The following is a 27,701-nucleotide window of genomic DNA, read 5'->3' as shown; positions in this document are numbered from 1 at the left end:
TTCACAAGATAAAACCTGAGAACCATACCTCGGCTTTGATAGTACTTTCATGTGGATGTTTAATAACTGGTGGAAAGTTGGTCAAGAATGTAGAAAGCTTATCATGAATTTTTTTACGAATGGTCTTGGCAGAATACTCTTGCTTGTCTGAAGCTATCCAACATGGCACAATATTACGTGCATCCACCTAAGAATTACCAAATTCAAAATCAGGATGGCAAACTCTTCCATAAAAATATGAATTCACTTAAAATTTCCTTGACATTCTAGATACAGTACAGTATAATGAACATGTACTTTATTACTTTTCATTATGAAGTAAGATATAGTGCTACTTACCCTGCACATAGGAACATTACTTGGAATAGCTTTCTTGACATCTTTTACCCATTGTTGCGGATCACGTAAGGGGCTAAAATCAGTAACCACACCTCCTATGTTATGGCTCTTAATGAGCTTTGGAATAACAACCTTTGCTTCACCAAGCAGAAGATGGAATTCTATCCCAAGTTTCTGACATTCATCTTCGACTTCTTCTAGCCCTAAAAAATATAGTGGTAGTTAAAAAAAAGTTTACTAAAATTCAACAAAATTTCAAATCTACATATATATTCCTTTCAGTGAGAAATGTTCAATCTGGATAAATAGACTACTCAGTGGGAAAGTTAATTGAATTAAGCCTCATTTTACCTACAAAACACTAGGCAACATATCTTTACACGTAACTGGAACAGTTGATATCTTATCAAGAACATTTTAGAGCCTTGTCTTGACCTTCATTTGGCCACTCAAATAGAAAATGTCTTGAACATTCAAGATTTTTTCTTTTACAGAAAGTAGACCAAACTATAAATATTAGGGGTAGGTCTAATGATTGCCCCCCAATGTACAACTACCTCTTCATTAATTCCTCAGATGAATCCAGTCAGCAAGACCAAGGTACAGTACTCCATAAGACCATGTTCTAGTGTACGGTTTAAACCTCTACTGCCTACAGATCAATTCTTCTAACAGAAACTAAAAACTCCTATAATTTATCAAAAATGTTATTTTCATTAGTAAAATAAATTTTTGAATATACTTACCCGGTGATCATATAGCTGTCAGCTCTGCTGCCCGACAGAAAAACCTAAGGACAAAATACGCCAGCGATCGCTATACAGGTGGGGGTGTACATCAACAGCGCCATCTGTCGAGCAGGTACTCAAGTACTCCATGTCAACACAGAACCAATTTTCTCCTCGGCCCACTGGGTCTCTATTGGAGAGGAAGGGAGGGTCCTTTAATCTATGATCACCGGGTAAGTATATTCAAAAATTTATTTTACTAATGAAAATAACATTTTTCAATATTAAACTTAGCCGGTGATCATATAGCTGATTCACACCCAGGGGGGTGGGTAGAGACCAGCATAATATGTTAACATTAAGAGCTAAGTATTTTGTATTTCATTTTAGCAGTTATTCAAAATAACAAACATAAAATTAATAAGTACCTGGTAAGGAAGTCGACTTGAACAATTACTCTGCCTTTTTAAGTACGTCTTCCTTACTGAGCCTCGCGATCCTCATAGGATGCTGAGCGACTCCTAGGAGCTGAAGTATGAAGGGTTGCAACCCATACTAAAGGACCTCATCAAAACCTCTAATCTAGGCGCTTCTCAAGAAATGACTTTGACCACCCGCCAAATCAAGTAGGATGCGAAAGGCTTCTTAGCCTTCCGGACAACCCAAAAACAATAATAAAACATTTCAAGAGAAAGATTAAAAAAGGTTATGGAATTAGGGAATTGTAGTGGTTGAGCCCTCACCCACTACTGCACTCGTTGCTACGAATGGTCCCAGAGTGTAGCAGTTCTCGTAAAGAGACTGGACATTCTTAAGATAAAAAGACGCGAACACTGATTTGCTTTTCCAATAGGTTGCGTCGAATATACTTTGCAGAGATCTATTTTGTTTAAAGGCCACGGAAGTTGCGACAGCTCTAACTTCGTGTGTCCTTACCTTCAGCAAAGCTTGGTCTTCCTCATTCAGATGGGAATGAGCTTCTCGTATTAACAGTCTGATAAAATAGGATAAAGCATTCTTTGACATAGGCAAAGATGGATTCTTAACTGAACACCATAAAGCTTCAGACGGGCCTCGTAAAGGTTTTTAAATAGAACTTAAGAGCTCTTACAGGACATAAGACTCTTCCTAGTTCATTTCCAACCATACGATAAGTTTGGAATATCGAACGATATTGGTCAAGGCCGAGAAGGCAGCTCGTGTTTGGCTAGAAAACCAAGTTGTAGAACATGTAGCCGTTTCGGATGAGAATCCGATGTTCTTGCTGAAGGCATGAATCTCACTGACTCTTTTAGCTGTGGCTAAGCATATCAGGAAAAGAGTCTTAAAGGTGAGATCTTTCAGGGAGGCCGATTGTAGCAGTTCGAACCTGTCTGACATAAGGAATCTTAGTACCACGTCTAAATTCCAACCAGGTGTAACCAAACGACGCTCCTTCGTGGTCTCAAAAGACTTAAGGAGGTCCTGTAGATCTTTATTGTTGGAAAGATCTAAGCCTCTGTGACGGAAGACTGATTATTATTATTATTATTATTACTTACTAAGCTACAACCCTAGTTGGAAAAGCAGTATGCTATAAGCCCAGGGGCTCCAACATGGAAAATAGCTCAGTGCGGAAAGGAAAAAAGGAAAATAAAATATTCTAAGAAGAGTAACAACAATAAATATCTCCTAAATAAACTATAAAAACTTTAACAAAACAAGAGGAAGAGAAATAAGATAGGAGAGTGTGCTCGAGTGTACCCTCAAGCAAGAGAACTCTAACCCAAGACAGTGAAAGGCCATGGTACAGAGGCTATGGCACTACCCAAGACTAGAGAACAGTGGTTTGATTTTGGAGTGTCCTTCTCCTAGAAGAGCTGCTTACCATAGCTAAAGAGTCTCTTCTACCCTTACCAAGAGGAAAGTGGCACTGAACAATTACAGTGCAGTAACCCCTTGGGTGATGAAGAATTGTTTGGTAATCTGTGTTGTCAGGTGTATGAGGATAGAGGAGAATATGTAAAGAATATGCCAGACTATTCAGTGTGTATGTAGGCAAAGGGAAAATGAACCGTAACCAGAGAGGAGGATCCAATGTAGTACTGTCTGGCCAGTCAAAAGACCCCATAACTCTCTAGCGGTAGTATCTCAACGGGTGGCTGGTGCCCTGTCAACATTCTTCTGTAACCCTTGATAGTGGGAGCTGAAAGAGATCGTTCTTTCCTCAGATATAAGAGAAAGTCAGCTATTTGAGTTACAGAGGTACTGGTCGAGGATACGGATACTGACTTGCACCAGTTTCGGAAGATTTCCCACTTCGATTGGTAGACTCTAAGGGTGGATGTTCTCCTTGCTCTAGCAATCGCTCTGGTTGCCTCCTTCGAAAAACCTCTAGCTCTCGAGAGTCTTTCGATAGTCTGAAGGCAGTCAGACGAAGAGCGTGGAGGCCTTGGTGTACCTTCTTTACGCGTGGCTGACGTAGAAGGTCCACCCTTAGGGGAAGTGTTCTGGGAACGTCTACTAGCCATCGAAGTACCTCGGTGAACCATTCTCTCGCGGGCCAGAGGGAAGCAACTAGCGTCAACCTTGTCCCTTCGTGAGAGGCGAACTTCTGCAGTACCTTGTTGACAATCTTGAACGGAGGGAATGCATATAGATCTAGATGTGACCAATCTAGTAGAAAGGCATCTATATGAACTGCTGCTGGGTCCGGGATTGGTGAGCAAAATATTGGGAGCCTCTTGGTCATCGAGGTTGCGAAGAGATCTATGGTTGGCTGGCCCCAGGTGGCCCAAAGTCTCTTGCATACATCCTTGTGGAGGGTCCATTCTGTTGGAATTATTTGTCCCTTCCGACTGAGACAATTTGCCATGACATTCAAGTTGCCTTGGATGAACCTCGTTACTAGTGAAATGTCTAGACCTTTTGACCAGGTGAGGAGGTCCCTTGCGATCTCGTACCATGTCAGAGAGTAGGTCCCTCCTTGCTTGGAGATGTACGCCAAAGCCGTGGTGTTGTCCGAGTTCACCTCCACCACTTTGCCTTGAAGGAGAGACCTGAAGCTTTTCCAGGTCAGACGTACTGCCAGTAGCTTCTTGCAGTTGAAATGCATTATCCTTTGACTCGAGTTCCATAATCCCGAGCATTCCCTACCGTCTAATGTCGCACCCCAGCCTACGTCCGATGCGTTCGAGAAGAGAACGTGGTTGGGAGTCTGAACAGTCAGGGGAAGACCCTCTCTAAGGTTGATATAGTCCTTTCACCAAGTCAGACCAGACTTTATCTTTCCGGAAACCGGGATCGAGACCGCTTCTAGCGTCTTGTCCTTTTTCCAGTGAAAAGCTAGATGGTATAGAAGAGGACGGAGGTGTAGTCTTCCTAGTGACACAAATTGATCCACGGATGACAGTGTCCCTACCAGACTCATCCACAGCCTGACTGGGCAGCGTTCCTTCTTCAGCATCTTCTGGATGGATAGCAGGGCTGGGGGTTGATCGTCTTGTTCAGCAACGTCCTCATCAGAGGGTTCGTCATCTGAAACTGATGAGGAAACGGCAACGGAGTGGGCAACGTCTGACTCGCTGAGTCCGGTCGCACTGGTGGATGCGTGACGGAGCCGGACGCAATATCATGGCACTGCTGCACAGTCTGTGAACTGTCAACAACCATGGGTGCGCGAGGAAGTACAGCGTCAACCCGAACTGTCTAGACTGTCTGGGTTGTGCAGTCAACACCCTACCGGGTTGCTGAGGTTGACGCACTGCGTCACAACAAGTCACCTCTGCTGGTTGTTGAACGTCTTCCTAGTGACACACTGAACGTCAACAACCACCTCCGAGCGTCGCTTAACGTCAACGTGCGACTGGCAACCCACACTGGGTCGCATCGGTGGAGGAACCACCTCAACTGGCAGACGCGAGTAGGATACCTCAGCGTCAACAGGGCGCACAACCAACCGGTAGGAAGGTTGTTGGCCAGAAGGTTCTTCTCCGTATTTAAGTCCTCTATCAAGGACACAAGCTTGGACTGCATGTCTTGCAGCAAAGCCCATTTAGGGTCTACGGGAGCAGGTGTGGCAACAGACGGGGTTAGCGACTGAGGCGGAACCATTTACCATCCCTGGAAGCCTTGTTATGTGTGCATAATAGTACAGCAAAACTTCAAAGGCTCGACAAAAGTTGAGAAGTTGACCTGTAAACAACTGGAGCGTCTCCTGGCTAGGCGCCAGGGCGAGTCTACCAGAATTGAGAAGTCTACCTGGGCAGAGGCATGAACTCCCAAGCCGAGAACTTCTCTCGTGTCCTATCAGACTCTCGCTCTATAAGCCAGTTTAAAAGAAGGGAAATCAAAGGCTGTATCCCTAAAACTCCTCCTGGTGCAAAAACCAGTCGCCTAGCCAACGTAATGCTCTCTAGGAGAGCGAGAGAGCACTAGCTTAACAACAACGGCTTCGAGGTAGCTAGGCCTAGTGTAAGTTCTGACGTGAGGCGAACGAGGAGCAGCAGTTACAAGATCCGGACGAAGCTCCTTAAAAAATCATCATGATTTAATTAAAGTCCATAGGAGGCTAAGCAGCTTAAGGCTCCTCTCCAAATGACAGAGTCCTCAAAGGAATATCAGTAGGAGGGAGAACAGCACTTTCTCATCTACAGGAACCTTGTCCGAGAAAAGCTAAGTATCTCAGTGAGGGTCTCACTGGTGCATTAGCAGCAGACCAGAAGGCAACGTTATGTAACTGCTTGACAGTCTGTGAACTGTCAAAAACTGAACTGTCAACCACAACAGTTGCGTAAGGACATACAGCACTGGTGCATTAGTAGCAGACCAGAAGGCAACGTCATGTAACTGCTAGACAGTCTGTGAGCTGGCAACAACCATAGCTGTGTGGGGAAGCAAAGCCTCTACTCCTGACTGACTAGTCTGCTGCGGGCGAGTAGCGGTAACCACAAAGGGTTGCGGAGGTTGAAGCACAGCGTCAAAACAAAGCAACTTAACTCCACCCTCCTGTTGTTGTGGTAACTCGCGAACGTCAACGGAGGGTAGCGTGCGTCTGTGAACGTCAACGTGCGGCTGGCAGGGTACACTGCGCATGGGAGGTGGAACTCTCACAGGCGGAGTGCGGGAGCAGGTAGCGTCAGCGTCTACTGTACGCACAACCGTGGTTGGTTGTAGGCTAACGGGTGCAGCGTCAACCTTCTCCGCACGATACTCCTGCATAAAAGATGCTAACTGTGTCTGCATAGACTGTAGCAAAGACCACTTAGGGTCTACAGCAGCAGGTGCGGCAACAGACGGTGTTACTGCCTGTTGCGGTACCACTTTGCCTCTCTTAGGAGGTGTGCAGTCATCGGAAGACTGCAGCGAGTCCGAACTGACCCAGTGGCTACACCTGGGCCGTTGGACTTGCGCGGAAGGGACCGACTTGCGCTTAATAAGCTGCGAGACCTTGGTCCAAGGTTTCTTACGAGAAACCTCTTCCGCAGACGAGAAGTAAATGGGCTCTCTCGTCTTTGTGTGGGTGGGGCGATCTTGGGTAGATACGCCCGAAACCACGGAGGGAAAACGTCTGTTCGTTGATCAAGGCCTGACGAACCCATAAGTCGTTCGACATTACTTCTCCCCTGGGCTTGGGAGCTTGCAAGAGGTCCCGGACTAGGTGAACGACAGGCACGAACAGACGAACCCTCGGACGCAACACTGTAACACTTTGCGCATATCACTTTATCACTTCGATTTTCTGTTTTGCACTTATTTCACTGAAATCGAAATTAATACTAGCAAAAACAGAAAACATATATAAAGATAAAGAATTCAGTGGCTGGAAAAGAGACTAAACACTAGTTAAAATAAACTACGTTTACAATCTCTCACCGCACATAGCCTGGGGACAAGAATAAAACCCTAGAAACGTTTTACCTTCTTCCCCGTACAGCGACTAGGGAGGAGAGTAACACGAGAACAACGTTACCCGCTTGAACGGAACGTTTTTTCTCCTCTCTCTCCCTCCGTCTCTATCTCTCTCTCTCTCTTTCTCTCTTGATTTCGCACCTGAGAGAAGAGCCTATATATATCGTCAAAACATGTTATTTGGCTAAAGGAAAAAACTGAAAGGTTTTCCAAATAAAAAGTTCCTTAAAAGTTCCTTTAATTTAGAATTTAAACCATTTAAGCTATGAAAGAATGAACGAAACGTCAGAATCGATTTACTCTTACTGCAAAGTGAAACCGTGATACACTCTCTCTATCGTAACAATAGAGCGCATGTTGAACGTCCTGAACGTCAACAACTGCGTAGACTAAAAAACTAAACGTTAGTTCATCTTTGAAAACAGTACGAGACTATCAAAGAAATTCTTTCATAAAGCATTAAATTTAAAAAGTTTTAAATTCTTTAAAGGCTAAATACGATATAACGGGCTCAACGTTGATTAACTTCGGTTCCAAGTTAGGACCGCCTACTATCAGGAAAGGTCGCATATAAACAAAACATAAAAATTAATTTTTATATGTTTATAATAAATGGAAAGTTAATCGAAGAGGCCTAATAAAGGCGGAGAGATATAAAATATATAGATCTATAACGTGTTAAGCAAAATTACTAAAAACCTAAACACACTTCCGTCTAAGGGAAGGGTCGGCCATTTAAAAGTGAAAGAGAGTCCATACTCTCTTTTTCACCATAATTAAATCTATCCAAAACGAGTTCAAGTTTTGAGATGAAGATAAAACCCCTGCATAGCGAAAGCTCAAAACTGGAATAGTGTACTTCACCAAATAGTTGTGAAAACAAATCCAGTTAGTAACAGCGTATTTAGTAGGTCTTGCCAGTGGCACGACAGAGAGAAAATTGGTTCTGTGTTGACATGGAGTACTTGAGTACCTGCTCGACAGATGGCGCTGTTGATGTACACCCCCACCTGTATAGCGATCGCTGGCGTATTTTGTCCTTAGGTTTTTCTGTCGGGCAGCAGAGCTGACAGCTATATGATCACCGGCTAAGTTTAATATTGAAAACTAACTTGTATTACTGAATAAGCAATGGTTGAAGGCCAGAGGCATTCGACAGACTTTTCACGAAGGAACATACCCAATGAACTGGTAGCAGTCTTTCCAAATTAGATAAGAGAGAAACTTTTCCTCTCAGGAAAATTTGAGTCCTAAGACCATCATAGACCTATAAGTTGAGTTTCAGTATAAAGATTTCAGGAGCAAAATTACAATGGCCTCCTATAATTACAAAATGAGTCGGAAAAGGTGAAAATTGAAAAATAAAAAATAAAACTAGCAGCCACTGACTTATAAGCCTAACCTTCACTGGATTCTCTGAACAAAAAGTAAGCTTTCATTCACGCTCTGAACTTTAAGCACACCTCTTCACAAGATTTACAAAGTAAAAAAAATACCAAGCGGAAAACACAAAAAGAAAGCGGATCATGATCTTCCTATATCTTATGACAAGTAAAATATTAATCTGACTAGGCTTGCCGCTGATTTTAATATAAAACTTTAATGTCCTGAAGTGATATCGAAAATCATCATCTCCTCCCCCTACGCCCATTGACGCAAAGGACCTTGATTAGATTTCATCAGTCATCTCTATCTTGAGCTTTTAATTCGATACTTCTCCATTCATCCTCTCCAACTTTAGGCTTCGTAGTCCACAGCCACGTAAGCCTGGTTCTTCCAACACTCCCTCTTAATGAGAGAATGCCTTGATGAAGTCATTAAGCTTCAGCACGGCATTTAATTCCCGTGCTGAAACTTGGTGACGGGCAAGAGGGCTCTCGAACTTGGGGAAATTGCTCCCCCAGTTCGAATCTAAATTTCTCTCTTTTACCTTTTTCTTTTTCTCAATACTACTTCGACCTTATCCTAATTTCACAAACTTTCTTTAGTCTTGCTTTCCCTCATTATATGTGTGTATATATTATGTACATATATATTTATTTATTTTTTTTTTTTTCTCATATGGCTTGGATGTTTTCACATCCATTGTAGCCCCGGCGGGGATGTTCATACATCCTTTATTGCTGCCTGCTTTGATGAGTGGGAGGATGTATCGCGGTTGGGAGGTGTTTGCATTCAAAGCTATATATGAGAGTATTGGATGATTTCAGCCATCCCGAAGATGGTTTGGACCTTTTTGGCGGAACTATTCTCAAGTGTTGGGTCTTCGGAATCCAGGGGGATCCAATGCTTGGGGTAGGACTCTCGGCTTTTGGCCGGAAGCCCGTCATTATAGATATGGGGAGGATGATTCCATAATTTCTTGGTCAGTCCTAACAGGCGGGTTCAGCTTACACCTGTGCCTCTATATCTGTTTTGATGCTATCCTTCGGGTAGGGTATGGAGTGGACCATCTGGGAAGTATACTCTCATTGTGCCGATAGTAGAGAGTGCAAATTTCCTTTCTGACGCGTGATGGCCTAACATTCTCGAGCAGGTACATCAAACTAACTCTTTTCCCTCTTTACTATAATGGATTCTTTAAGGAACGAACCCCCATCCCCTGGATACGCTGACTCTCCCCCGGCACTGTTGACGACCTCTGCTAATGTGATAAGGGATAGCTCTGTTGATGACCTCGGAACGGGAAAGGACCATTCTACTGATATTTCTAAATCGAGTAATTTGGGTAACACGAGGAAACTTCGAATCCTCCATGTTACACAAATTTCAATAGAAACAAATTATGATGATCTATGTAAAGCATTTGAATGCTATGGATGCATAAAAGAAATAAGGATGAAACTTGTAGCTGAAACTTGGGATTCATGGATATCTTATAGTAGTTATGACGAAGCATTTAGTGCAATAAGTAATTTGAATAATATTAAAATTAATAACTTGAATGTCGCGGCTGCTCTCTGCGATAAGGTACCAAAAGATTTAGATGTGTACAGGCCTGCCGATTGGTTGGAAAAAGGCACAGATTTAGTCATGCCCTCCCAGAGAAATCCAAAACCACCGATGTGGCTTATAGCTGAATCAAAGGGGGTTACAGGGAATTATTTTAAAATATGCAAATTGATTCAGAAAAAAGTAGGAACTATTGCACCAGGCGATATATCTCGTTTCGGAAAAAATAGTTTCCTTATCCATGCCAAATCCAGTACACAGTCGGTAATATTGTCCAATATGAAAATAAATAATGATGACATTAAGTTAGATGTCAAACCCCACCTAAATTTTAGCTACGGAAGGGGCGTAGTTTTTAACAGAGACCTATATGATTTTACAGAGGAGGAGATACTGGCCATGTGTCCATTAAATGTTTGGAAAGTTCATAAAGTCCCAGGTACATCAATGATAATCCTTACGTTCCAGGATGCTGATGTACCTTTTCATATTATTATCGAGAAGGAAAGGATTAAAGTAAGACCCTTCAAGCAGAAGCCATTGCAATGCTTTAATTGTTTTAAATTTGGGCACCCGTCCAAAGTTTGCAAAAATGAGAAGATGTGTGGTATTTGCTCCAAATCTTACCATGGAGAGTGTGCACTTGGAGCCAGGTGTTTAAATTGCAGCTCGAATCACAAATCCACAGACAAGATTTGCGAGCTATATAAGTTGGAGGAAGCTGCCCTCAACAAATCAAACTTAGAACACATAAGTGTGACCCATGCCAAAAGACTATTAAATAAATCAAATACATATGCTAAGGCATTAAAATCAAACCAACCTAGCACTGCCAATAGCTCAAAAAAAAAGTATACTATCTGACAAAATGTCAAATAACGAGGTAACCTTATCACCTCCTGAGGCTTTACCACGGTGTATTAACACTAGGTCATTGCCCATTGCTGTACAGCCTTCAGCCACCATTACAAAAAGTAATACAAACCTCTCTCAGGCCATGTCCTTGCCTGATCTGATGGAGGTTCCACTTAAGACTAACTTACCTGATGCACCTGTTGTGGGAAAGGTGCAAAAACCTCGAATCCCACCATCTATTAATCGCAAAAGAGAGAGACCTCCATCTCTCTCTCCACCCTCCATTAGAAACGTTAAGGTTATGACATCAAATAAATTTGATGTTTTGTCTGTTGATGTTTCTAATGAACCAGAAGATGGACTGAATAAATCAGAAATTCAAGTTGAGGTCCACCATCCACCTCAACAAATAGATAAAAAGAATACAAAGAAAAACACCAACGTTAAACCCAACATAACAAGACCACCTCTGAAGAAACATACTGGTAATAATGTTACATTAAAAACTGCTAATGGGAAGACCTCATCCAAGATGTCTTCCAGAAATAATCCATAGTTTTCTCCTCCATTTTGCAATGGAACTGTCAGGGTTTGAGGGCGAAATATGAAGAACTTAAGCTCCTAATTCATGAGCATTCCCCCATAATTGTATGTCTACAGGAAAGTATGCTTGATTCTAACACTCCTAGTCCTCGAGAGTATGTTAGCTATAGAACACCATATAATCAACAAGCAGAGAGCCATGGCGGAAGTCTCATGTACATTCGTCGAGATGTTCCCCAAATACCCATGTCTATACGTACAACCCTGCAGGCAGTTGTTGTACAAATTGATATTGGGAGAAAATATACAATATGCTCTCTGTACTTACCTCCAAATGATAATATTTTATATGATGATTTAGCAGAGGTCATTCAACAACTCCCTCAACCTTTTCTCTTACTGGGAGATATGAATGGTAGACATCCTTTATGGGGTGATGTTTTGGCCAACACAAGGGGCAATATTATCTCATCAATTGTGGAGAATGAGGATGTGGGACTCCTTAATACCGGAGAGCCCACACACTTCCATGTTCAGACAGGTACTTTGTCATGCATTGACCTTTCAATTGCAAGCTCTAACTGCCTTCTTGATTTTGATTGGAGGACATTAGATGATTGGCATACTAGTGATCATGCACCAATCATTATAAACACCAACAAGGGTCCGCCTTTGCAAAGATCGCCACGTTGGAATCTAGACAAGGCAGACTGGGTTAAATTTTGTGAGCTAAGTGAAATCGAAGGGAGAGCAGAACAGTTTGAAAGTATTGATGATGCCATAGACCTACTGAATGGAACTCTTCATACAGCAGGAGTCAATTCAATTCCCAAAACAACAGGGTTATTCAAACGACGACCAGTCCCGTGGTGGTCTTCAGAATTAACTGCACTCCACAGAGCCACAAGAAGATCTCTAACACGATTGCGTAGACGCAGAACTGATGAGAATTTAATAATGTACAAATGTAGAGCACAGTTCCGTCTTGCCATGAAAGAAGCAAGGCGCCAGTCATGGATGTCTTTTGTTTCCTCTATTAACAGTAGAACACCACCATCTTCTGTGTGGAGGAAAGTAAAAAAGATAGCTGGCAAATTCACCCCCAACCCACCACCAGTGTTGAAGGTGAATGGCCAGTATGTAACTGAAGCAAATGAAGTTAGCAATGCCCTGGCTAATCATTTTTCAAATGTATCCAGCAAGTGTGAAGGAGCCCCTGGTCACCAGTATAGGAGCACTGAAGAAAAGAAAATTTTAAATTTTGCAACAAGAAGGGAAGAGTCGTATAATTCTCCTTTCACTGAAAGAGAATTTGATTCCGCACTTGCTCATTGCAACGATACAGCCCCTGGACCCGATGGAATTCCATATGCAATGATTAAACATGTACATTTTAATACAAAGCTATTTATTTTAAGCATTATTAATAGAATATGGCATGATCATAGCTACCCAAGTGTTTGGGAACTAGCCATTATTTTAGCCTTTTTAAAACCCGGTAAAGACAAGTTTTTAGCAGCAAACTATCGTCCTATTGCATTGACATCTTGTTTATGTAAAATCATGGAGAAGATGGTCAATGCAAGGCTGATATGGTACCTTGAAAAGAAAGGTATTTTTTCACTGATTCAATGTGGATTCCGAAAAATGCACTCAACGACTGATGTGTTGATACGACTTGAGTCATCTATTTGTGAAGCCTTTGCTTCCAAACAGCACCATGTTACAGTATTTTTTGACCTTGAAAAGGCATATGATACCACATGGAGATATGGTATTCTCAAAACCATTCATGAATTGGGATTGAGAGGAGAGCTTCCACTATTTATTCAGGCATTTCTTTCACGTAGAGTTTTTCAAGTGAGAGTGGGGGAAACTCTATCAGAGAGTAAGTGCCAGGAAGAAGGAGTTCCTCAGGGTAGTGTGCTGAGTGTAACCCTTTTTGCACTAGCAATTAATGGGATATCCTCAGCCATTCCCCAGGATGTTCTCTCAACACTATTTGTGGATGATCTCTCAATATCATTTGCTGGCACTAGAATGGCAATGGTTGAGAGAAAAGTCCAACTCTCTATTGATAAAATTATCCAGTGGGCTGACATGAATGGATTTAAGTTCTCGACAAGTAAAACTACCATTGTCCATTTTTGTCGTATCCGGGGAGTACATCCAGACCCGGATATATACATTAAAGGTCAACGGATACCATGTGTATCGGAAACCAAATTTTTAGGTTTGATATTTGACTGTAGACTTACATGGGTTTCTCACCTAAAAGCGCTAAAAGCTAAATGTGTTGAAGCTCTGAATATCTTAAAAGTATTGTCCCATACATCATGGGGGGCAGACCGCAATACTATTTTAAAATTATACAAGGCCTTGATTTTTTCCAAAATTAGTTATGGTTGTGAGGTATATTCTTCAGCCACCCCAAGCCGGTTAAAAATATTAGACTCGATACATCATGCAGGTATTAGATTATCTACTGGAGCTTTTAAAACCTCGCCTATCCCAAGTCTCCTTGTTGATGCTGGAGAGTTACCTCTAGACCTTTACCGAATGTCTTCCATTCTTCGGTATTGGTTTAGATTGCAAAGACTCCCTAGCTCTCTAGCCTTTCAGACTGCAAGCCTTGTAAGACACGCATCATACTTTGAGTTGCACCCAAAATCTCCTCAACCTTATGGCTTTCGGGTGAAACGATTTTTAAATAGTCTGGATATAATTAGAAATAAGGTACTTCCATTCAAGGTATCATCAACGCCTCCATGGAAATTACCTGACATATCTTTTTGTAAATACTTTATTGGAGTTAAGAAGAATATGACTGACTTAGAATCCAGGTCTCTTTTTATGGAACATGTCGAAGAACATAGGGGATCGACTTTTATATATACTGATGGCTCCAAATCTGATGCTGGCGTTGGATTTGGAGTACATAGTAATGATTTTAATTGTAGAGGTGCACTTCCTCTAACAGCTTCCATATTTACTGCCGAACTGTATGGCATATTAACCGCTATTGAGAAAATAGCTTTGGAAAAGGAGGGTAATTTTACAATTTTTAGTGATGCAAGGAGTGTTCTTCAAGCTTTAGAAGTTTTTAATTCTAGTAACCCTCTAGTTTTAAAGATTTTAGAATGGCTTTTTATTATTGGACGGAAAGGTATAACTGTTCGATTTTGTTGGGTTCCAGCACATGTAGGTGTGTCTGGGAATGAGAAGGCAGATTTACTGGCGAAGAATGCGGCATCCGAGTTGCTACCAAGGAGGTATCCCATTCCATGTAACGATCTCCTACCTTACATCAAGAAATTGGTTTGTGATAAATGGCAACAGCACTGGGACAGTCAAGACGGCAATAAAATGAGGGAAGTAACAAATATCATATCACCTTGGAGGTATAACATGATTCCCCGAAAATGGGAGACGACTCTTTGTCGTCTCCGTATTGGTCACACACGGTTGACACACGAGTTTCTGCTGAAGGGCCAACACCAACCGTATTGCGAGGACTGCTTAGTACCTTTAACAGTGAGGCATTTGTTGACCGATTGCCCTAATTTTACTAACTTAAGAAATAGATATCTGTTTGAGGCTCGAGGTGAGGATGGCAGGTTTATCCTTGCCAAGATTCTTGGACATGATGTGTCTTACTATGCGAGCGGAATTTTTAGATTTATTTCAGAAGCAGGTCTTCTGAAAACTATTTAACTATTTTAATGACTTCTTAATTTTTATGGTTTTAATCGAATTCTCTTTTAATTTTCATATACAGTAAATGGTATCGGCGTCAATGACCTTAGATGTCAGGATGCCAGAAAACTTTCAATCAATCAATCAATCAATCTTCCAACACTTCTAGTACCTGGTGGAGGCCAATTAAATGTTTGGTGAATTAATCTCTCTCGGGGAGTGCAAAGAGCATGGCCCAAACCATCTCCATCTACCCATCACCATGATCTCCTCCACATAAGGCACTCGGATAATCTCTCTTATAGTTTCATTTCTAATCCTGTCCTGCCATTTAACTCTCAATATTTTTCAGTGGGATTTGTTCTCAAATCTACTAAATCTGTAGGAGAGTTTCATTGCCATAATGTGACTCATGTCCATAAAGTAACATCGATCTCACTAAACTGATATACAGAATAGCCTGATTTTTATAAGTGATTTCAGGCAATTTGATTTCCAAATTTTACCTACTCTAGCCATTGTCTGATTTGCTTTTTTCAATCTTTCATTAAACTTCAATTCTAAAGACCCTGTGTTAGAGATCATAGTTTCAAAATAGCTAAATGATTCTACCTCATTTATTCTTTCTCCTTCCAATGATATTTCCTTTTCCATTGCATATTCCATTCTCATCATCTGTCTTTATTCTAATTATCTTGAGCCAAACCTCCTGCGATAATTTATGCATTCTGGTAAGCAAGCATTGCAAATCCTGTGGTATAAGCAAGCATTCTAAATCCTGTGGTATTCTGCTAATAATAATGACAGTGTCATCAGCATACTCTCAGTCATCTAATTTCCCATTACCAATCCTTCTCCATCATCTCCAAATCCATGAGGAGGATAAACAACATTAGTGACAAAACTTTCCCTCGGAGTACTTTGCTGTTCACAGGAAATTCCTTTCATAGGACTTCATTAACTTTGCACTTGCTATGCTCATGAACAGACTTATTCAAGTTTACATATTTAAGAGGAATTCCATAATAATGCAGGACTCTCCACAAAATTGGCTGGTGCACACTACCAAAGGCCTTTTCATAGTCCACAAATACCATCAAATGTGGATTTCTATATTCTACCCATTGTTGTATATCTCAATATGGAAACTTGGTCAGTAAAACTTCAACCTTTTCTACATCCTGTTTGTTCATCTTTTAGCTTTTCATCAATCTTTCCCTCTAGTCTCTTTACAATAAGCATACTACTGTAAATATTTTTATGACAATTGTCTAGGTGTGATGCCTCTGTAGCTGTTTTCACCAACACTCTTGATTCCCATTCATCAGGTTTGCTTCTTCATGCCACATTCTACAAAATAATCTTGTAAGTATTCTGGGGATCACTCCATTTTCTGCCAGTATCATCTCGGATGTTACCCCCATCATAACCAGGGACTTTCCATCTCCTGAGTTTCTTAATGATAGCTTCGAATTCAAACACACTGAACTCATTCATGGGCACATCAAGGTTTTCATCAGCTTCAGGTATATCAATCAAATTATTCCCTTCATACTTCACTACGGCGTCAATGACCTTAGATGTCAGGATGCCTGAAAACTTTAAATCAATCAATCATACCTCACTAAAGTGTTCCATCCAACATTGCTTTTCTTCATCTTCTGTTGTTATACTAAATCCATCCCTCTTTTGATAGGGATATGCTTCTTCTTTGCTCCTGCAGAGATTTTATTAATTCTATGAGCTATTCTTATACCATAGCCACTCCGACTTTTATTTTGGCTTCCCTATCAATACTAGAATACTTAGCATGCTCTACCTTATAATTTTCATTACTTCCTATAAAACTTTTAACAATCAATTTCTGTCTTTGTATGTTTTCTATATAATATCCTAAGTATCATTTGATATCCGTGGCTTTCTCCTTGTAACTGCAAGTCCCAAAACTTCACTACCAACTGAATGGTATGTTCTTAAAATCACACCATTCTTCATCAATTGTCTGCTCTTCATCTGTCAAAGTTTCTAAGATGGCATATTGTTTTCTACATTCAATTGCATATGTTTCTCTGTGATCATCTTCTAGAAGCATGTTATTTTCATTAGTAAAATAAATTTTTGAATATACTTACCCGATAATCATGTAGCTGTCAACTCCGTTGCCCGACAGAATTCTACGGGAGGGATACGCCAGCTATCACTATACTAGAAGGGGGTGTACTCACAAGCGCCACCTGTGGCCAGGTACTACAGTACTTGTTGTTGACGCCACCTCACTTTTTCCTCGGTCCACTGGTTCTCTATGGGGAGGAAGGGTGGGTCAATTAAATCATGATTATCGGGTAAGTATATTCAAAAATTTATTTTACTAATGAAAATAACATTTTTCAATATTAAACTTACCCGATAATCATGTAGCTGATTCACACCCAGGGGGGTGGGTGAAAAACCAGTGTACAAGACTAAAGGATAGCTAAGTATCCCGTATTTCATATAATCAGTTATCCACAATAACAATGAAATAATAAGTACCTGGTAAGGAAGTCGACTTGAACCGTTACTCTGCCTTTAATAAGATCGTCTTCCTTACTGAGCACAGCGTTCCTCTTGGAAGGCTGAATCAACTCAAAGGTGCTAAAGTATACAGGGCTGCAACCCATACTAAAGGACCTCATCACAACCTTTAACCTCGGCGCTTCTCAAGAAAGAATTGACCACCCGCCAAATCAACAAGGATGTGGAAGGCTTCTTAGCCGACCGTACAACCCATAAAAAGTATTCAAGAGAAAGGTTAAAAGGTTATGGGATTATGGGAATGTAGTGGCTGAGCCCTCGCCTACTACTGCATTCGTTGCTACGAATGGTCCCAGGGTGTAGCAGTACTCGTAAAGAGACTGGACATCTTTGAGATAGAATGATGCGAACACTGACTTGCTTCTCCAATAGGTTGCATCCATAACACTCTGCAGAGAATGGCTCTGTTTGAAGGCCACTGAAGTAGCCACAGCTCCCACTTCATGTGTCCTTACCTTCAGCAAAGCAAGGTCTTCTTCCTTCAGATGAGAATGTGTTTCTCTAATCAGAAGCCTGAATAGTAAGAAACTGAGTTCTTAGAACTTGGAAAAGAAGGTTTCTTCATAGCACACTATAAGGCTTCTGATTGTCCTTGTAAAGGTTAAGACCTTTTTAGATAGTACCTAAGAGCTCTAACTGGGCAAAGTACTCTCTCCAGTTCATTCCCCACCAAGTTGGACAGGCTTGGGATCTCGAACGACTTAGGCCAAGGACGTGAAGGAAGCTCGTTTAGCAAAAACCGAGCTGCAAGGAACATGTAGCCGTCTCAGATGTGAAAACAATGATCCTGCTGAAGGCGTGGATCTCACTTACTCTTTTAGCTGTTGTCAAGCACACGAGGAAAAGAGTTTTTAATGTGAGGTCCTAAAAAGAGGCTGATTGGAGAGGTTCAAATCTTGATGAGATAAGGAACCTTAGGACCACGTCTAGATTCCAGCCTGGAGTGGACAACCGACGTTCCTTTGAGGTCTCAAAAGACCTAGGGAGGTCCTGTAGGTCTTTGTTGGTGGAAAGATCCAAGCCTCTGTGGCGGAAAACCGCTGCCAACATACTTCTGTAACCCTTGATCGTAGGAGCTGAAAGGGATCTTACTTTCCTTAGATATAACAGGAAGTCAGCAATCTGGGTTACAGTGGTACTGGTTGAGGAAACTGCATTGGTCTTGTACCAGCTACGGAAGACTTCCCCTTGAGACTGATAGATTCTGAGAGTGGATGTTCTCCTTGCTTTGGCAATCGCTCTGGCTGCCTCCTTCGAAAAGCCCCTAGCTCTTGAGAGTCTTTCGAAAGTCTGAAGGCAGTCAGACGAAGAGCGTGGAGGATTGGGTGTACCTTCTTTACGTGAGGTAGACTTAGAAGGTTCACTCCTAGAGGAAGAGTCCTGGGAATGTCGACCAGCCATTGCAGTACCTCTAAGAACCATTCTCTCGCGGGCCAGAGCGGAGCCAACCAACGTCAGCCGTGTCCCTTTGCGAGAGGAGAACTTCTGAAGTACCCTGTTGACAATCTTGAACGGCGGGAATGCATACAGGTCGAGATGGAACCAATCCAGCAGAAAAGCATCCACGTGAACTGCTGCTGGGTCTGGAATTGGAGAACAATACAACAGGAGTCTCTAGGTTATCGATGTAGCGAACAGATCTATGGTTGGCTGACCCCACAGGGCCCAAAGTCTGCTGCAAACATTCTTGAGAAGGCTCCACTCTGTGGGGATGACCTGACCCTTCCGGCTGAGGTGATCTGCCATGACATTCATACCGCCCTGAATGAACCTCGTTACCAGCGTGAGCTTTCGATCTTTAGACCAGATGAGGAGGTCCCTTGCGATCTAGAACAACTTCCACGAAAGAGTCCCTCCCTGCTTGAAGATGTAAGCCAGGGCTGTGGTGTTGTCAGAGTCCACCTCCACCACTTTGTTAAGCTGGAGGGACTTGAAGTTTATCAAGGCCAGAATAACCGCCAACAACTCCTTGCAATTGATGTGAAGTGTCCTTTGCTCCTGATTCCATGTTCCCGAGCATTCTTGTCCGTCCAAAGTCGCACCCCAGCCCGTGTCTGATGCGTCCGAGAGGAGACGGCGGTTGTGTTTCTGAACAGCCAAAGGTAGACTTCCTTGAGAAGAAAGCTGTTCTTACACCACGCGAGAGAAGACCTCCTCTCTTCGGAAACAGGAACTGAGACCGTCTCTAGCGTCATGTCCTTTATCCAGTGAGCAGCTAGATGATACTGAAGGGGGGGGAGGTGGAGTCTCCCTAACACGATGAACAGGGCCAGCGATGAAAGTGTCCCTGTTAGACTCATCCACTACCTGACTGAGCATCGGTTCCTTCTCAGCATGCTCTGGATGCATTCTAGGGCTTGGAAGATCCTTGGGGCCGACGGAAAAGCCCGAAAAGCTCGACTCTGAAGATCCATACCCAAGGAGACAATGGTCTGGGATGGGACGAGCTGAGACTCCTCAAAATTGACCAGGAGGCCCAGTTCCTTGGTCAGATCCATAGTCCATTTGAGAATCTCCAGACAGCGACGACTTGTGGGAGCTCTTAAAAGCCAGTCGTCTGACGGAGCCGGACACAAGATCATGGTACTGCTGCACAGTCTGTGAACTGTCAACCATGGGGAAGCGAGGAAGTACAGTGACAACCCGAAGCTGTCTAGACTGTCTGGGTCGTACAGACAACTCCTTATCGGGTTGCTGAGGTTGCCGCACTGCGTCACAACAAGTCACTTCTGCTGGTTGTTGAACGTCTTCCCAGTGACACATTGACTCCGTAAACAAAAAATCCTCTAACAAGGACTAAGCTTGGACTGCATGTCTTGCAACACAGCTCAAGGTCTATGGGAGCAGGTGTGGTAACAGACGGGATTAGCGACTGAAGTGGAACCATTACCTTCCCTGGAAGCATGTTATGCTTAAATAAAAGTCCATAGGAGGCTACGCAGCTAAAGGCTCCTCTCCAAATGACAGAGTCCTCAAGGGAATATCAGAAGGAGGGAGAAAAGCACTTTCTCATCTACAGGGACCATATCCGAGAAAAGCTAAGTTCTCTCAGTGAGGGTTTCACTGGTGCAAAAGCAGCAGACTAGAAGGCAACGTTATGAAACTGCTTGACAGTCTAGTGAGTTGGCAACAACCAAAGATGTGTGACTGAGAAGCATGCGGTAAGGTATGCAGAGCATGTTGTATGCAGAGCATGCTGTATGCAGAGCATGCTGTATGTAGAGCATGCTGTAAGGTAAGCAGAGCGTGTTGCATGGCGTGTAACATTTCTCAGAAATTCCATGACCAGTGCTAGAGTGAGTAATATCGCATTACCGTTCATTGAAAGTGCACGTGCCGAGGGAATTGATTTAGACTGTTTTGTTGATGAATTTGATAGCCGGCATGATAATCGTAGAATTAAGCTACACTAAATGTACTATAATCTACTTCACCTCAGGAAAGGGAAACTCGCCCTGTTGGCAACACTGCATTACTACATGCATGCTTGCATGGGGTTTAATATCAACATAATATTACCTTACATTCATAACTCATGATTCATTTTTGTTTAGAAGATATTTTTGCCATATTTTGCGATTTGTTAAAAATATATTGCAAGGAATACATATATATTTTTATATAAGTAATACAAATAACCTCCATTATCATAATGTTTGTGTAGGCATACATGTATATGATTACAAATGCAAGTTATGAAAGTAATGAGGTGTTATTATTGTCATTTGTTATTCCCAAGTTGAATGGGAAGAAGCTCAAGTTGAGGAAAAAAAGGCAGATGCATGCGTTGAGGTGGCTGACTCATAGCATGAGGTTGCTGCCTTAAGAGTTGCGCTTGCTGTAAGGGTTGCGGATGCGCAGTAGCAGGTTCCTGAGGAACGAGTTAAGGTTCCTGAGGTGTGAGCTGCGAGAGTTGAGGTAGCGGCTGCGCAGAACGCAGTTCTTGTCTCGCGAGTTGAGGTTCCTGAGGTGCTAGCCTAAGGTGGTCGCTGCAGCGAGTGCTGAGGTGGCTGCCTCATTGATGGAAGAGGTTGTCGTACCTCAAGAGATTGTTGCCTCGCTGGTGGAACCGCAAGCGGAAGCGGAGGAAGTAAGGCATAAGACTCCTGCTCCCATTGCTGAGGTTGCCTTAAGGAAGGTTAAGGTTGCTGCACAACGCTGGTAACTGGCAACTCAGAACGCGGTAAGGTAGCCTGAGGAACCTCAACTTCGTACGCCTGGCAGACTGGACTGCGGAGGCGGAGCTCTCGCAGGAGGAGGCGGAGGTTGCTGCTTAAAACCATTAAGTTAAGAAAGAATGAACAAAACGCTAGACACGGTTACTCTTACTGCAACGTGACACCGTGAAAATTCTCTCTCTATCGTGACGATAGAGCGCAAGTTGAACGTTCTGAACGTCAACAACTGTAGAGACAAAACAAAACGTTAGTTCAACTTTGAAAACAGTACGAGACTATCAAAGAAATTCTTTCAAAAACATTAAAATAGCAAAATATGTTAACAGGTAAAACCGAAATGACGGGCTCAATGTTAATTAACTTCGTTACCAAGAAAAGACCGCCTACTATTAGGAAAGGTCGAATATAAACAAATATAAAAATTAATTTTAATAAGTTTATAATAAAAGGAAGTTAATCGAAGAGGCCTATAAAAGGCGGAGAGATATAAAATAAATCTATAACTTTTGTTAAGCAAAATTAAGAAAGAGAGTCTATACTCTCTTAGACACCAACACTTCCGTCTAAGGGAAGGGTCAGCCATTTAAAGGTGAAAGAGAGTTCATACTCTCTTCGTCACCATAATTAATCAAATTAATTCCAAAAGCTAACTAAGCTAATATAGAAGTTTCCAGTATAGCGAATAGCTGCAAATTTTAGAGAAATACTTCACCAAACCGTGAACAATACTCCAAAATCATAAGCGTATCCAAGAACGTCTTGCCGGAAGCACGACAGAGGAAAAAGTGAGGTGGCGTCAACAACAAGTACTGTAGTACCTGGCCACAGGTGGCGCTTGTGAGTACACCCCCTTCTAGTATAGTGATAGCTGGCGTATCCCTCCCGTAGAATTCTGTCGGGCAACGGAGTTGACAGCTACATGATTATCGGGTAAGTTTAATATTGAAAATTAGTTGTTTCAAACCTAGGTATTCTACCTACATTTCTGTTGGGTGTTTTCAGTTTTAATTTTGGTGGCAATGAGAAGCTGATGATCACTACCAATAACTGCACCACTATAGCTTCATACATTTCTTAGTCCTTTTTCTCTCAATAAATTGCTGAGATCTAATTGATATTTGTAATTACCATATGGTTCCTGTGCTGGAAAAGAGTACCTCCAATGATAAGATTGTTTGTTGCACAGGCACTTAAAAAATGTGCTACATTTTCATTGGCAACTTTGCCAAGACCCTCAACACCCATCACATTCTCTATACCTTGATTATTCCTTCCAACTTTAACATTGAAGTCACCAATCTCAATTTTCATATCTCTATCTGGGACCTCATCTATTACGCTATGCAGTTCTTCATAGTACTTATCTTCCATTCTTCAGGCGAATTATTTGTTGGTGCATAGCAAACTATAATACTCATATTGCACTCTTTTGATTTAAACTTTGAAAGTAACAATCTTCTATTTACAACTCTCCACTCCGTTAATGCCTTTTCTGCTCTTGGTATCACCATTCCTACCTCTTCCCTTCCTACTCCATCCGTTCTTCCTTAATAGATATATATACTGCCTTGGTCTAAGTTTCCTTACCAATCCCCTTACAACGTGTTTCACTTCTCCACTTGCTGTAACTTCCTAATCTGATTCATGGTTCTAATATTCCAATTACCAATTTTAAATTTTTCTTTAGTTTTTATAAACCAGGAGATTCTTAGCACCCCGCTACATCCGGGAGTGGAGGCCATTCTGTCATTTTCACTTTCCATTGACTGACAAATCCATAGAGAATTCAATGGCTTGATTTATCAAAGGATAGCCTGTTTCTTGTAATGCACAGTGCCTATCTGCCTATGGTAAGTGACTCCTACCAGTCCATACTAATTCCACTAAGATCATTTGTCAGGCATCATTGAAAATAATCTTTACTAAACATGCACACCATAATATATGCGTAAAAAGGTGGACATGATCACCAACTACTGTACTGTATCTCAGACACACTGCACCAAAAAGCAGAGGATGCGAAATGACCAAAAATATCACAAAAAGAAGAAAATCTAACCACTAGGCAAAACATACGCAGTTAACCGAATGTTCTTCATCTTTTCTGGATTACCCTGGACAACAAAGAAGGGGAAAGGTGTTATTAAGGTTAAATTAATTTACACTATATTAAATAATCAAAGCAGTTGACTCAAACCTGACAAAACTTCAAAGAAGAGGGAATATTAGTAAACAACATAATCATTCATGCACAAAATCACAAAACTGCAGATGTCAGTGGGTATTGAATATATTAATTTTGGGGTAGACATTGACCCAGCTTTAAGTGAAAACAATATGAACATCAGGGGACTTTCATGAAAAATAATTGGTCATAACCTTAACTTAACCAAAACAAGGTACAATGAAATATATAACTTGAAAAGTTCAACCCAACAGCAGCACTTGCAGCTGGAATAAGTAAATGGGGTAGGTTGTAACTAAGTTGTTCTGGAAGGTTACTATTGCCACCTGCAACATGCTACCATAGTTAAGGACACTGCCACCATGCAGTAAAATCCGCAGTATGGGAAGCTTTTAGTTTACGAAAGAGGATATGTTTTAAGGAATGGTGTATGATGGATTCAACCCCCGTGAGGATCCCTCAAGGTAACTTCTCATTTTGATGACAGAGGATGATATGCTAGATGAGCTAGTACAAAATGGCCTAGCTACCCCAATACACCCACTGACAATGGTTTACTTTTCTGACTTTCCTCACATGAAATGAGGCAGTAGTGGATTTGCAGCAAAAACAATTGTGAACAGGAAACTTCAAAAACTTTCATAATGTCTTTCATTGTACCACGGACTGTACAATGATGACTAGGTTCGACTTCTTTTACTACATGAAAGACTTCAGAGATTTACATCAACCTTAAGCTTCTTAGCCTCATTTTGAACAGAATACAGTGGAACCTCTACACATGAATGTATCTACATCCGAATTTTCCAACATCCGAAGTAAAATTCGAGCAATTTTTCGACTCTACACCCAAATTTTATTTCGACACACGAAGTAAGCAATTTTCGTCGTACCGGTTGTATCCGAATTTTTCGACACGCGAAGTACAATTCGAAAACGTTCCTACTCTACACCCAAATTTTTTTCGACACCCAAAGTAAACAATACCCCGTACACGTAGATGGTACTCATAGCGCTGGATGTATTTTCTATTTCCGCCGATAGAAGGTAGCACTTCGACCTCGGAGGGACCCTCAATTAGCGTGGCTTGGGTAATTTCTCTGTTCTCGTCGGCTTCATGTGGTTGTGCCCTGTGCGTTCTGCTATTAACTGTATTTTAATCGTGATTTTTTACGAACATCCTTTTACGTTTTTTTACGTAAAGCATGGGTCCTAAAAGGCTTAGTTTCACAAGTGGTAGTGGTAGTGGTGAGAAAAGGAAGAAGGAAATGCTTTCTTTAGAAGTAAAGCAAGAAATTATTGAAAAGCATGAGCGTGGCGTCCGCGTGAGTGAACTTGCAAAAGAATATGGCTGGACTTTCTAAGGTAAAATGATGCTAAAAACCCGTTTATTTATTATTTCTTGATAATTATTCTTTTTTACATTTCTATTATCTAATTTAGAGTACATATTGTCATGTGTAATTATGTGTAGTAATTTATTAAGGAGTTATCATAGGTTTTTGGGCTCAACCACGGATTAATCCTATTTAATGTATTCTTATGGGAAATTTCGTTTCTACATCCGAACATTATCGACACCCGAAGTCGGTTGTAGAACGGATTAAATTCGTATGTAGAGGTACCACTGTATTTGAATGTTATTGCTTATTTCAGAGGCAGAGAATTCCCAGCCCCAAACAAAATATTGCATAATTTATGCCTCTCTCCCGCAAGTGAGTGAGCTCTCTTGACGCAATTTCTTCTCAGTTGTCTAGAGTATCGATTCCTTACAAGAAAAGCTATACTTCTGGCGTAACATATAACTTGATTGCAAATGTAAAGTTCCACACAACAGGACCAACCTTGGTACTTTTCACCTTAAGTAGATAAAGCTTTCTCTTTGTCTCCGCTAAATATTTACCACTTTACAAAAAAAAAAAAAAAACAGCAAACTGAAGTTCCTCCATTCACACCATTCTAGGAAATAGTACCAAATTACATGTCTTCACTTGGGATCTTGTAGGTCACCTCACAAACATGTAGCAGCTAAGTAAAGGGTGACAGCACTAAGCAGTTTAAAACTTTGCCTACTTATCACACAATCTTTAAATGTCCTTTAAGGGGAAAACTAATGTCAGCCCATACTCATGAATGCAAATGTGTGTAGATGTATTATATTAGTGAACTTTCTTGGATATTGGGAAAACACACACAATGTTGGATTTTGAAACAAAGGTTCTTTTCCTTATGTTTAATTTTTCTTTAGTAGGTGGATTTATAGCTTCAATTTCATTAGTTCTCCTCTGTTTCAAAATGACTTAATTTAAGAAATTGAAGATAGGATTATTTCTGTCTGTACAGGTTAGTCTGGTGAGCATTGCTATGTACTGCTCTATACTTTTCACTCAAGTTATATGGATACTTATTTGTAAAACCCCTAGTTCCATATCTCCTGATGAGGTTTAATCATTACTAAATGATTCCATGTTCTATAAAACATCTTGGGTTCCTTTCTAATCTCAAGCCCAAGATTTTTAAATTATATCCTGAGTTTCAATTGGCATAAACTGAGATACAGGTTAGTGTAAAATTATGGATGTTGTGAAACAAAAGTAAACAAATATTTCAATACAAGTCCATAACTTACAACAAATGCCCATGTTATAGATGTTGTAAAACAAAAGTAAACAAATATTTCAATACAAGTCCATCTCTTACATCAAATGCCCATGTTATAACCTAGACTATATAAACAGATGTTTCTTCATACAAAATCATAACTACATAGCACCACATGCTCCTTGGCACCGATCTATCCAGACTACTAAACTCTCTCTACGTCCAGGATTCATTTTTTTATAAAACTAACTATAAATAATGTTCCACGTAGCTTACCACATCACAACTAAATATTCAACTCTTTATTTTCAAATTGAATTATAAAATCATTACTCCTATAAATAGTTTCAACAGACTATTTGCTATGACATTCAGAACTTTGATAAAACTGTTATAAAAATAAAGATATAAAGTCTTAAATATAATGTAGTTACTCACTAAAAGATATACACTTGCCTTTCAAGAGAAAATCGAACATCCTGTAGGAGGCATCCAAGAACTTGGGAAGAAGGCAATAGGCAACATGCAGCGATGCATTATTTTTCATTGCCAAGCGCTGGGCAAAGAGCATAGCCCAATTGTCTGTCGATAATAAAAATTCAAGTAATTAAAGATGAATTGGCATAAAACAGGTTTTTCTGATTATTTCCTAATTATATTATATAAAAAATCAATGTACCTTCCATCTTTTCAAATAGACATTAAAAGAATAAAATTACCAGTAACCTTGAATAATCTTTAAATAAAACCCTCTCACTTTTATAGAGCAGCACTGCCTAAAATGGTGGTTTTAGACAATAACACGCTCATCTCCCACGTGACTTTCTATACTCGCTAAGTTACATTTTGCCAGCTGCCTCAACAAACTGAAACTGCTAAATAAAATATATCCATCAGTGGGACTGGAGAGAAGGCCTTTTCAGTATATCAATTATGCTACATTTACTGTACATTACTTCACATTTTGCTTGTGCATTCAATGTATAAAATGTAGTTCAATAGAACAACAACCAGGCTTTACTTGAATATCAATACACTATACAGCACATTTCATTCTGTTCTAGATAATTCCGCACAATTACACCAAGAAACTATAACTTTTTTCTTACAAAAAACTGACGAGTGAAAAATCACACTGGGTAATGGTAATTTGATTTAGCC

General features: G+C 41.0%; 1 protein-coding gene across 2 annotated transcripts in view; it reads right to left on the bottom strand.

Annotated features, from left to right (window-relative positions):
• Positions 1-27,701, bottom strand: part of LOC137620690 (deoxyribodipyrimidine photo-lyase-like) — a 61,065-nt gene that overhangs the window by 20,018 nt on the left and 13,346 nt on the right. For both annotated transcript variants that reach the window (XM_068351037.1, XM_068351036.1), the window contains exons 4-6: positions 26,997-27,122; positions 340-542; positions 29-187 (exon numbers count right to left, since the gene is read on the bottom strand). In XM_068351037.1, coding sequence (XP_068207138.1) covers positions 29-187; positions 340-542; positions 26,997-27,122 — 488 coding nt within the window. The remainder of the gene's footprint in view (positions 1-28; positions 188-339; positions 543-26,996; positions 27,123-27,701) is intronic.

This window comes from Palaemon carinicauda, chromosome 27 (genome assembly GCF_036898095.1).
Source record: "Palaemon carinicauda isolate YSFRI2023 chromosome 27, ASM3689809v2, whole genome shotgun sequence".
NCBI lineage: Eukaryota > Metazoa > Arthropoda > Malacostraca > Decapoda > Palaemonidae > Palaemon > Palaemon carinicauda.
Note: the sequence above shows the minus strand (reverse complement) of the source record. Positions and strands in the feature narration are given on the sequence as shown.